Source organism: Pundamilia nyererei, unplaced genomic scaffold, assembly GCF_000239375.1.
Source record: "Pundamilia nyererei isolate P.nyererei 1_Seehausen unplaced genomic scaffold, PunNye1.0 scaffold00085, whole genome shotgun sequence".
Lineage (NCBI taxonomy): Eukaryota > Metazoa > Chordata > Actinopteri > Cichliformes > Cichlidae > Pundamilia > Pundamilia nyererei.
The window spans coordinates 2,556,789-2,569,203 of NW_005187486.1; the positions used below are offsets into that span (position 1 = coordinate 2,556,789).

Here is a 12,415-nt window from a genome sequence, read left to right on the forward strand (position 1 = left end):
AAAGATTATTATACCTTTAAAATGTCATTTCTACCATCCTGTGATTTTAATTTAAGCCAATCTGATTAAACAGAGTTCCTGAGGACTATTCAGAGTAGCACTACAAGTAGAAATAATGTTGGATGTTGTGCTACAAATTTCAGTAGTAAGTAGTCAGCTACTTCAGTAATCATCAAGATTTGCTCTCTTGGGGACAAAACTAAGACACCATCGCATTGAAGCCTGCTGAGCGGATGCTGACGTTCAATCAACCTCCACCCATACACTGAGCAGAATGAGAAAGCAGCAACAGCCAGAGCGCTCCTTCTTTACTGTGATAGGAAGGCCACAGATTGATTAGGACATGATCCTAATCTGATGTGCTGCCAGCCGTTATCAGGACCCTTTTGCCCCCTGCGACCCACCTCTTGAGCCTAATAATCCAGGCTTGCTGAAGTCCTGCCTGCTGTACTCCACGGAGGGCTGATACCAGACATCTGAACACAAACATACCTTTACCTGCTGCTCGGAGAACTCATAAAACATGTTTGTGGCGTGACGGAGAAAGGAACGGTCCTATTTCACGAGCAACTCACTCAAAGAGAAATTACTTCTTTTATCATCCACTAGAGAGAGCTAAAGAACTTCTAGTCATACACACTCCTTGCAGCAATCTCCTCACATGGGTCCAGACAGGCAACCTGACGTAAACTTTTCTGGCTTAAAAATGTCTACATGATGTTTCTTTGGCAGCGCCTGCTGCATGATTTAAAAACTTCCATTACACATTTATACAGCGCAGTGACATGCTGAGAGTCCTGTAAGAGCACGCTTAAGCTCTTTAGTTATAAATGAACACACTTTCGCTTTACCTGTTTGTGCGAGTGTGTTTATGTGTGAGGAAATCAGCGGAGGTTCAGGCAGTGGACGGAAAGGTGGAGGGGTGGTCTGTGGGGGGGAACGGGACACAAATACAACAGTTTAAAACATCTGGAAATTCACATAATGGAATGCAACCACATCACATGTACATCTACATTTATATGTAATTTTCAGACAATATTTGTGCACAAGAGCAGACAAATACTTCCACCAGGTGGTGGAAAGCAGATAATTTGCATTCAGTTGAAATTGAAAGTTTAAATGAAATGTTCACCACTAGGGAGCAGTGTGTTACCAGCTGATGTATTAATGATGTTTTGGGATATGTGTGTTTTTTAAGTTCATCCAACTGTTTTTCATATTCTCTATGGTCTCCCATATATATAAAGGATCCTAGTGTAAAAATATTTCACTGCAAAAGATTTAACTGAAAGAGATCCATAAATTAAAAACAAAAACTACTACTAAATAATGTTAAGCCAAATGATCGCTCCACATTTGGAAACTCTTGGGGGCAGTGAGTGTGCTTTTACTGCATTGGCAGTGTGTTTGGGATCACTGTCATGCTGAAAAATTAAGCTTTTGTCAATCAGACTCTTTTCAGATGGTATTGCATGGTGGCTCAAACTCTGATGGCACTTTTCTGTGTTTGTAATTCATCAGTTCTGACAAAGATCTCCAACACCACTGGCTGAGATGCAGCTCGATGATGACTGTAGACACTCAGTGTTGCACCTCCCTCCAACCTGCCCCGTACATACTGACGAATCAAAATCAAAAACTGAAATTTGGGTTCATCACTCCATCAAACCTGTCTCCACTGATTTTCAGTCCAGTCCAGTGTAATTTTCATACCTCAGCCTTTTCTCCTTATCAAGAAAAGCGTCTTGACAGCCACCTTTTCACTGAGACCATCTCTGATGATGCTTCAGTGAACAGTTTCTTAAGGACTTGACTTTCAGATACTGTTCGTCTGCTGCAGGTATCTTTTTGGGGCTGCCACTTCTCTTTTTGTCCTCCAATTGTCCATTTTCCTCAGATTTTTTAAGGATGTACTGAGCTAATAGCTCTTTGGGAATCATTTAGTCGTTACAAGAAAAATAAATACTAGTTTTTGTCTGTGAAACTGTTATCTTTGGAGTTTTTTATAGATTCAACTAAAGAAATGGGAACAAATGATATGTTTTTGCGACGGGCTGGTAGCAATGACTAAAGATACAAATTAAATTTTTTTGTTGTTGTTGTCTGTTATGTATAGACAAAACACTGGTTCATCCCTTCAGTTAGGTGCCTTTTTATAAGCTTGAATGATTCATAGTGTTACATGGCTTAACAAACAAAAAAGTTTCCTCTGATAATGGTCTGTTAAAAAGTAGCTAATGTCTAAAGAAAACTTTGAGAGACCTCCAGAAAGCCATTAATAAGCAATTCAATGCCTACAATTCCCAAAATGCAATTAGGCCCTGCTGTTCCTCTTGAAATACATCTCGAGCTGAGATGATTTCAGAGACTGCAAGTCACTCTTGTATGTTCATATAAGACATCTACAAAGCTCATACAGACCTTCACGCTGCCTCCCATCTGCCTCCTCTCGCCGTCGCCGCTGCCAGAGTCACCAGAGCCCTGCGATACAGAGAAAAAACTGTGTTTCACAAAAGCCTTCTGGTGGTTTGACTGGAATATTGGAAACACAAGAACTCACAGTGTCAGAGTCGTCCTCATAGTCGCATAAACGCTCAGCTGACCGAGGGTTTCCCACCAGTCTCAGGTCTGCCATGTCACCCTAAAACACACAGACAGTGAATCCCACCATAGGTATTATCAGAAGCAGAGGTGGGACCAAGTCATTGTTTTGCAAGTCTCAAGTAAGTCTCAAGTCTTTATCCTCAAGACTCAAGTCAAGTCTCAAGTCTGAAACTTTGAATTTCAAGTCCTTTCGAGTCTTTAAAAAAAAAAAAAAACGAAAAAAGAATGTTGTAGTTATGCTAAATGTAAATATTAGACCATGTGATTTTAAAATCTGTGTTTTCCTCAACGAAATAGTGAACTTAGAAAATATACACAAATTGTGAAATTGCACCTCTATAAAATGCAGCTCAATTAAACCTAGCTCCAAGAATAATTTTCACCGACAGTTCTGAGATAAGCTGCATGTTATTCTTGGATGCGCTTGTAGGGCCGGCTTTAAAATCGCATGACAAAAAAATCATACACATTAAAAAAAACTGTATCACCAACGTAGCCTGGACAACATTTGCTTGTTAGATGAAGTCATGATCTCATCGTAGCAAGAGAGAAGCACCACCTACCGTTCTTTATGCAACTTCAACTGTCGGAGAAAGTTGGAAGTTGTTCCATCTCTGTCTGTGATTCTCTTCTTGCATGTTTTGCATATTGCAGTTCGGTTTTTTGGTGACTACTTCATAGTTTATGTACCTGAAAAAAATAACTCCTTGCAGCATTTTTGAGCGTTTTTTTTAATTTTTTAAAATCTGGTTAATTTGATTGACTGTACTACAGCTCACGCACGCATACGTACGGAGTGTGGTTTGAATAAATGAATCAATGAATTGAATTAATGGTGCACACTTTCTATATAATATGTATGTTAAATTTTATATTTGGGGTGAAATATCAAGTCTTTTCAAGTAAACCGGCTCAAGTCCAATTCAAGTCCCAGGTCATTGGTGTAAAAGTCCAAGTCAAGTCACAAGTCTTAGAACATTTTTTCAAGTCAAGTCTAAAGTCATAAAATTAATGACTCAAGTCTGACTCAAGTCCAAGTCATGTGACTTGAGTCCACACCTCTGATCAGAAGCATGCAAATTTTATGAGCTTTAACTGCAGCCATCTTAATTTCTTCCACAGTTCTCCATTTCAAAGAGAGTCATATGATCACCAGAGTCCCTGTCTCAGAGGTTAAAGGTGGCACTACCTCCTTATTGTTAATGACACAAACCCTGGACGGAGTGCTGCAGGGAGACGTCACAGACAAGAAAGAACAGACTCCCAGATACCTCTGGAGGAGGATTTGTTGCTGTTTTTCATTTTTTCCTGTCAGAACTGTGAAACATCTCTTTAGCATTTCCTCTGCTGGTACCCTGGAGATTATGCGTACAAAACAGGCGTCTCATTCTTTTGCACCACACTGTTGTATAAAACAAAAACTGTTAAAAACTGTTTAAAAGTGATAATTTCTCTTTCCCGTTTTATAGCATTGCTGTAGCTTTATGCTTATTACTGAGATGAGTGCCATCATGTTGGTTTGTCCAATTCTTAATGCGTTAAACTTTCATATTTCCTAAATATTGATAGTGATCAAATCCTCAACACATAAAGAAGAAATCTTTTCTGGCGTCTTTATTTTAGCACATTTATTTGTGTGTTGGAGCAACTGAAAGTATGCTGAATTAGCCATGAGCGTTTCCTGTCTGCAGCATATATGTAAATGTACGTGTAACTGTATATGAATTATTTTGAAATCTTAAAAATGCAATTTTTGTCAACCAAGTTCTGCTGAAAGGATCCTTCCAAAAGAATAATGGTCACTGGTGACCTTTGACCTGGCTCATTTTTTAATTTATAACTTGCTCTTCTCAAACGCTTTGAGGAAATGCAAAAGTCATTTTCCAGGAGTGGATTTTGCAGGGTAAATGGATGACTGTAGGTCAATACTTCCACTCACAGGATCAGGTAGAGTGATCCAGTCCAATCTACAAACAAGATGAGCTGCTGTAGGCAGGCTAAGCCGCAGCTTGGATGAGTCACCCTCTAGTCTTTTATACCCAATGAACAAAATTAATAATCATGCTAAAACTGCATGAGCTACAAAGTAACACATACAGAGACTGTTTTATTGTTATTACTTATTTCTTTTAATCACTAAGCAGCGTTCAGTAAAAACCATGTTAAGAATCTATCAGCTGTGTTTCAAAGCAGACCTGAGTAAGAGCAGCATCAGTTAAAACTTTCAAATACTTGAAATCTTCTTCATGCATTTTTGGACTTCATGTAACCTTTAAAAAATATGATGTTGTCATTATTACTACTCAACCCACTAAGATTTTTGAGACATGTGACCATTAACCATGTGATGTTAACTTGGCTGCCATTTTTGACATGACAGAATCATGGTGACGGTGTGGGATCAGGGGAATAAGGCCCAGTCACACAGGCCCAGGGACCGGTCAGTGACCATCTAACAACCAAAAGCCAAGATGGAAAGATGAATATTTCTGGACTGGTTGCTGGCAGTCCCAAAGTAAATGATTGCTGAAGTCCCAGTCACAAAGGCCTACAGGTTGGTTATCATCTGGCAATCACCAAGGAACATCAAATCTGTGGATCCACTTACCAGGAACTTGCCATTGTCAGCTCTTCCCGCGTGACCCACAAAGAGTACTGATGCAGGGTCGAGATCCATGGGATCCGGCGAGCGCTCAAACTTCACCACCTGTGGCTCAGAGTCGCAGCCATGGTAGAAGGCCACCTGCTCCTCCATGACTGACAGCGAGAAGCGACTCCAGGTGTCCACCATGCTCGGCACCTCAAAGCTGGCAGCCTCGTACGAAGCCTCAGAGTCGGGCTCGGTGTAGAAAAACTGAACCTTCTGACGGCCAGCCTTCACCGCGCTGAGCTTGACAGCAACATACATGAGCTTCTGGGTGGCATCTGTGATGGAGAAAAGGATGGAGGCGGCAGGAGTGGAGGGCTTGACATGGAAGAGGAGGGAGAAGTGGCGGTAGAAAGGGCTGGGGACATGGACCAGGGCTCGCTGGCCCGGGACCACCGAAGGAGTGAACCGATAGGCAGGCTCCCCATTTGGCCCATAGGTGGTGGTGAACTCTTCTAGTGGAGGTTCTCCAATCAGCTGGAGTAAAGAGATGCCGCTCACTTCTGTGAGAGGGAGGAGACAGGAAGTTAAAACTTAGTGCACACAAATAAAAGAGAAAATTGACTTTCAGTTGCCAACCATTGAAAAAAAATGTTTTCAATGGTTTATATCAGTTGGGTGACATTTATGTTGTTGAGTAACAAGTAAAAATCCTTCATAAGAAGAAAAATGTACATAAAAATTCACAAACCAGCCAGTGTAATTAATATTACACTCTCATATGTGGGACTGAACCGATAGTACTGATGCAGTATTATCTTTGTGCAGTAGAATTACACGTTGAAGGGTTTATAAGACGTATAGATGTAGCCTCTTGGTCTACAAAGTGAAACCACTGGAAAGTCATTTTAACCTGCATCCTTTGTAAAGGCCAATAAAATGACCCATAGTCATCCCAAGCAGTGTCGTGTTTCAAGACAGCAAGATGGCGAGGGCAAAAAAACCTCAACCTAACGAGCTGTGCTCCTCAAAGCTGCCACTAGCATAGCATGTTTACTGTGTCCATTATAAAAGGCTATTACATAAACATGTAAACATCTGCTGAATCTGATGGAACTAGAGAAAATGTGTATTCCCTGACAGGCTGATAGCAGGTGCTAGGTGAAATTGGTTGCACAGAGGTACATGGTGCTGCACTGAAAAAGTCTTTGCGATTGCTTTGGTTGCTAGCAAACAGCCACAGTTTGCTAGCTTGCATAGATAAGACCAGCTTGTTTGAAAACACTCAGCTACTACTACTACTACTAAGCAGTAGTTAAACTATAAAGACAGAAAAGGAAACCCTTTACTTTCAAAATGAAAGCTTTTCCTTACACTTACTTGACACCTTTTTTTCACTAGTTCTTGTTGGTTATTTCCTGAGTGTGTCAGCTTTGGTCTTAAACCAATGTATACAATCAGGTTTTTGGACAATGGCAACTTGTTTTGCAATTTTGCTTCTGTACACCACCACACTAAAGTAAATCAAATAATCAAGATGTGATTGAGATTAAATTCAAGGACTTAAAAAAAGTTATTGTAAAGTTATTCTAGTCATTTTTTACACAGTTGCCCATTTTTAAATGCTAAAAGTGGGCAAATTCAAATACTTGTGGCACATTAAAGGTGTTTGAATGTTTTCTAACACTGGATTTTAATGGGTGAGGAGGCATAAATTTCACAAGTGCTTTTCACTGCAAGATTCATAGAGTTACGAGTCTGCTGCAAAAGTAGCTGCTAACTGAAGTGACCCTTGAAGATCCCATGTCTGGAACAACAAACCGAAAAGTGCACTGACACTGCAGGTCACATGCTAAAACCACAGATCCCAAATTCAGCAATGAGGGTGATTTAAGAACAAAACTTTCCCAAAAAAAACATGGCTACAAGGCATTTATAGGACACACTCTGAGACTTCAATAGTGGGGCACATTAGTGGAAAAACTGCTTGAGTTTCAATTCCCACAGACTAAAATAGCCCAAAAGGGAAATGAGAAGCAGCAGATTCTCATAAATCAGCCTCACAGGGGAGAAGCAGCATTTTTTTTGACCAGGATAGGGTTTGAGGCTTGCCATTGCACAAGTGCAATCTGTGCATTAAAGGCGTACAGAGGTCATCAGTAGTGGGGGTCTCCCACATTTCTTAGTGATGGGAATTTTATATGTTCACGTGTGGTCAATATTTAATGCCATTTAAGCCACCTTATTTTTCCCTTTGGGGGGTTTGTTTGCCTTCCACCTGCTTATGCTGCTGTCATGGATAGTAACAGGACAACCAGATCATAACTAACTGCTGTCAGCCTGTAAACTCTCTTGACCTGCGCAGCAGCTACAAGAAGCCTGGCTCCTCTGGGATTATAGGATTTGATCCAACTGGAGCTTGAGATCGGCAGGGTGGAGGGCTTCTCAGTGAAGGCACCTGCTATTGGTTCTTCTCAAGGCAGCACAGCTGCTGCAGCTGTTGTGTGAGCTAAACCATATAGTGGTATATATTTATGCAGTTTCAGAAAATGACAAACGACAGCATAAATGTGAACTTACAGTTAATCAAAAATGGTAGACTGAAAATGAATTTCTCAAGGGAGGCCCCTACTCTAATTCCATACATGTTCACATCTGGAAGCTGTCTGGTTTTACCACAGCTCTCCCACTAACCCAACTCTACAGCCCAGTAACAGCGAAGTTTCCCATGAGGGAGGCTAATGTCTGCCAGCAAGCCATTAGCACTGTGGTTACAAGACCATTACATAACAATTACGCAAAGTTTTCTAATTTCTTTATCTGGGCTGCAATCTAGTCTCAGGCCTTTAATTTATTTCTGTTTCTTTCCTGTGAGAATGCAGGGAATAAGAAACATGCTTATTTTTAGAGTTTTTCCTGGCAGGATTTTATATTGTTTTACCTCTTCAGACATTGTAAAAAATGTTTAAACATGTTTTGATTTCATAAAGCACAAAATATTATGTATAAAGCAATAGATATATTTAATTACTTATTAAAAAGGGACAGTGCAGTTTGACATAGTTTCAATACTAAGAGCTGAGCTGAGGGAAAGGAGTCTCCATGTGTAAGACATGTTCATTAAATTCTACAGGCATAAATTTGCACTGGAAGAATGTTAAACTTTGTTTTATATGTCATAGCATCAAGAGGATAAAATAACCTGCACAGCATTTATCTCCAGTGTCTATCTTCCCCAACTTTAGTATTTGTTTTTCCATTTAATAATGGAATAGTTATCATATATGCCCAGAATTATCCTTATTATACACTTTATTAGGTACACCTGATCAACTGCTCACACGACAACATCTCGATGCATTTAGGCATGTAGACATGGTCAAGACTACCTGCTGAAGTTGAAACTGAGCATCAGAATGATGATGCAAGGTGATTTTAAGTGACTCTGTATGTGGCACGGTTATTCATTTGAGACTATTTCAGAAACTGCTGATCCACACTGAGTGGCAGTTGTCTGGGTAAAAAATGTGAAGGCAACATTAACCGTTACAACCAAGCAATGCAGAAGAGCATCTCTGAATGCACAACATGTCCAGTCTTGAAGCAGATTGACTACAGCAGCAGAAGACCACTCTTGACCACTAAGAGCAGGAAACTCAGGCTACAATTCACACTGACTCACCAAAACCAGACAACAGAAGATTGGAAAGTCATTGCCTGTCTGAGTTTTGCAGCAACGTCTAATAGGAGGGTGAGAAGTTGGCTCAAACGATATGAAAGCATGGCTCCATACTGCCTTATATCAACAGTTCAGGCTGCTGTTGGTGTGATAATATGAGGGATATTGCCTTGGCACACTGTGGGCTCCTTAGTACCAGCTGAGCATTGTTTAAACACCACAGCCTACCGGAGTGTTGTTACTGACCATGTCCATCACTTTATGATCACAGTGTACCATCTTCTGAGGATAGCACGCCATGTCACAAAGCTCAGATCATCTCAAACTGGTTTCTTGAACATGGCAATAAGTTCACTGTACTCAAACGGCCTCCACAGTCACCAGATTTTAGTCCAATAGAGCAACTTTTGGAATGTAGTGGAACAGAAGATTTTCCATTGTGGATGTGATCGTGTGTCCGTGGCACTTTGACATGCAGCACATGTCCATATGGACCAACATCTGTGAGGAATGTTTCCAGAACCTTCTTGAATCTATGCCACTTAGCACACCTTAGTGTGTTTAAGGTGTGCTAAGTGGATGGTGTTTGTCATAATATATATAAAACGTAACTTTGAGTTTATCAAAAACATGAAAAAAATGCAGTTTCATTGGATTGGCAAAGAAAAAAACAAAGTTTGATCCAAATGTTGCTACATTTTGATTTGTGCATTTAAGGAAGTGAAACCCCGCCTATTTTATATAAGTTATAATGACAAACAAACAAAGCTAAAACCACAGAAATGTGGCGTGTGCAATGAGCAGAACTGTTGCAAATTGGACAGTAAATTATGTTCATGAAGGAACTCCTCACGTTAAGCTGTTCAAATTATTTTTTATGCTCTTAAGACATCAGCTCAGATCTCTGCATGGGACACCGTCGAATAATGAAATACTGATTTTTTTTTGTTGAAACCAATCACAGAAAGCTCATTTCTGACCTCCTTTCTTCACGCTAACAGTCCCCATTGTATGCAAGAACAGCCCACATCAGTGTTTCGCGGCCTTAATGACCTCATGTTCTCAGTTACAGGGGATTACTGGGGTGCCATGTGTGTATTTTCTAACATGTAACTCCAGAGAAATCTGACGCCTGCCTGTTTTAGCGTGTGAAGAAAAAGACACAGGCAATGAGAAGAGGCATGGACTGACAGATGGACAGACAGAGGGCGGGAGGGAGGAAATGCACGGCAACTGTCCATGGGAAAATGGACCATGAGGGACTGTTAATGGGACAAAGTGGACGGGCCAGCAGCCCGAACTGACTCAACGCGGCAGTTAAAACATGCAGAAATGTCACAGTGTAACTAATGAACTCCTCCAGAGGGTTAGCAGTGCAGAGACCTTCCCTCATCCTGGAGGGGGAGCATAAGAAGAGTTTATACTATCCTGTAAAATCTGCGCCTAAGCCTGAGTGTTACTGCAGTCAATGTAACCACACTGTGTGCTTAAATTACAAAGTACAACGGGCAAAGTAATGCAAGCATGTGATGGTTAAAGTGGCCTAAAATAGAGAAAAATGTAGGAAACTACACCCTCATTCTTCTGCTTGACCTGAAATGTCCTTTACTTGCAAAAGCAACTCAATCTGCCTTCAATAACTACACCAAAGCATCTACTGTGTCTGAACAATTTCAGTAATTTCAGTGTTTTGCATGAGGAATATTATGCCATTGTCCTGGTATTCCCAAAGCAGATCTTAATATATCTGCAGCAGAAATCTGCAGGTCTTGATTTGGAGAATTGAGGACGTGGGTAAGAATAAAATCCAGGACTCTTTATCGTAAAACACAACAAACACTTCATTCACACAGCTGGCCTGAGACTCGGGCTGTTAATTGCACTCGAGTCTCGGCTGTGGCATCAGTTAACACTTCAAATGGAGCCTGTGACACCTTCACCCAGCCTCTGATCCCCACTCAGACTCTAATCCACGTCTGAATGAGCCCAGAGCCCAGCGCCAATTAAAGTTGATTGAGGGGGGATCGGTGCAGCTCAGATGACATCAGCTGGATTCTTCTTTTTGTTCACATCTTGCTCCTCGAAGAGGCAGAAGAGCTGAAAAGCTCGGGTTTTTGGCTGCCCTCCAAAACAAATTTGTCTATGTGAAGAATTTGAGAAGTATGAACGGTGACAGGTAGCACTGGTTCATAAATTTAGCCTGCAGCACATGTCGAAATGCATGATTTATTTCATCATCCGTTTTGCTAACAGGACCATATTTCAATGTGTCTAAAGCCCAGTTTTTATATTTTAAGTCTGTGCTAGCTCTCTTACTCTCCAATCTGCTACAGGGTCAAACCTTAACCGTTGCTGTCGTGATACATGTGTTACATGCATGAAGTAGGGCAAAAATTAATTACTCACAGAATGAATGTACTGAAAACTGGATTCAGTAAAAGCACCAAATCTGACTTTTAAAAAGAGGAAAAAGTGCAGAAAAACACTGTGCTGGAAGGCAAAGCTAGGGAATTATTACAAAACAGATATGAAAACTGAGAAAATCTAATTTGATAAAGCAAACTGCTCTAATACGTTTTTGAGAGCTTGTTGCTTCTAACAGTTACCTGCAGACTGTTTCCAGTTTCCTTCTCTAACAGGCTCCAACACTCCAAGGTTTTTTTGTTAATATACAAAAAAAAAAAAAAGTTCAAAACATTTTTATGCATTATCTGTCATTTAATGGTTAATTACATGAGGGGAGTCTTTGCCGGGACGATTTTGACCCCCGGGCCTTATGTTTGACACCCTTTCTCTAATGTATTTACTGCCAAGTCATCTGTCAATTTGTTGTATTCTTCAGCTGGTCGCCAACAGCATGAAAGCAAATAGCAAAGACTGATCTTTCAGGCCACTTAAAAGTTTTTTGCTTTGCTTTTCAGTGATGTTGAAAGCTTAAAGCTTGGGCTGCTGGTGGCACTACTTTTTATTTTTATGGGCTGAAGACAGGCTGACAACCTTGCTTTCACAGTTTGTGTTTTTTTAGGAACTAATAGGGGAACCAATCAGCAGCAAATGAGAAATAATGATAAACAAGCAGCTCACAACCAGCTCATTAAACTGCCGTCTCTTTTTTTTATACCTGAGTCCTAACTGAGCACTAACCATGCAGCAGGAGAACCCAGAGGCCCTCCAGGGTGGGCGTGGCCTCTTGAACCTCAGCATCAGCTGGAAAAACTTTAAACAAATGGAAGTGACTCAGTGTCTGTTTGAGACACTATAAATGACACATAAATGGTCCAAAATGCATTTAAATTGCTTCCAAGTTGAAGACCCAGTATTTCCCCACTCACATAAAAGGCTTTCTTATACTTGTGCCTCATTTTGAATCTCTGCTCATCTTCTAATGGTGTCCCAAACACTCGACTGCATTCCATCAAGTGTGACTGGGTGAAAGGGTGGGTGACTGTCGTGCCCTCTGCCCTCCTGGAAGAGACTGCAAGCCTCCCCGTCTCATCCCATCACAACGCTCTCTTGTTACCGACCGCAAGACCGCCGCCCTT

At 40.8% G+C, this 12,415-nt stretch overlaps 1 protein-coding gene across 6 annotated transcripts in view; it reads right to left on the reverse strand.

Moving 5' to 3' along the window:
- Positions 1–12,415, reverse strand: part of LOC102201841 (collagen alpha-1(XVIII) chain-like) — a 55,162-nt gene that overhangs the window by 16,311 nt on the left and 26,436 nt on the right. For 5 of the 6 annotated variants that reach the window (XM_005738676.1, XM_005738675.1, XM_005738673.1 and 2 more), the window contains exons 2-6: positions 5,216–5,757; positions 2,564–2,644; positions 2,425–2,484; positions 852–927; positions 405–476 (exon numbers count right to left, since the gene is read on the reverse strand). In XM_005738676.1, the coding sequence (XP_005738733.1) occupies positions 405–476; positions 852–927; positions 2,425–2,484; positions 2,564–2,644; positions 5,216–5,757 (831 nt within the window). The remainder of the gene's footprint in view (positions 1–404; positions 477–851; positions 928–2,424; positions 2,485–2,563; positions 2,645–5,215; positions 5,758–12,415) is intronic. The other variant, XM_005738674.1, reaches the window with a different exon arrangement.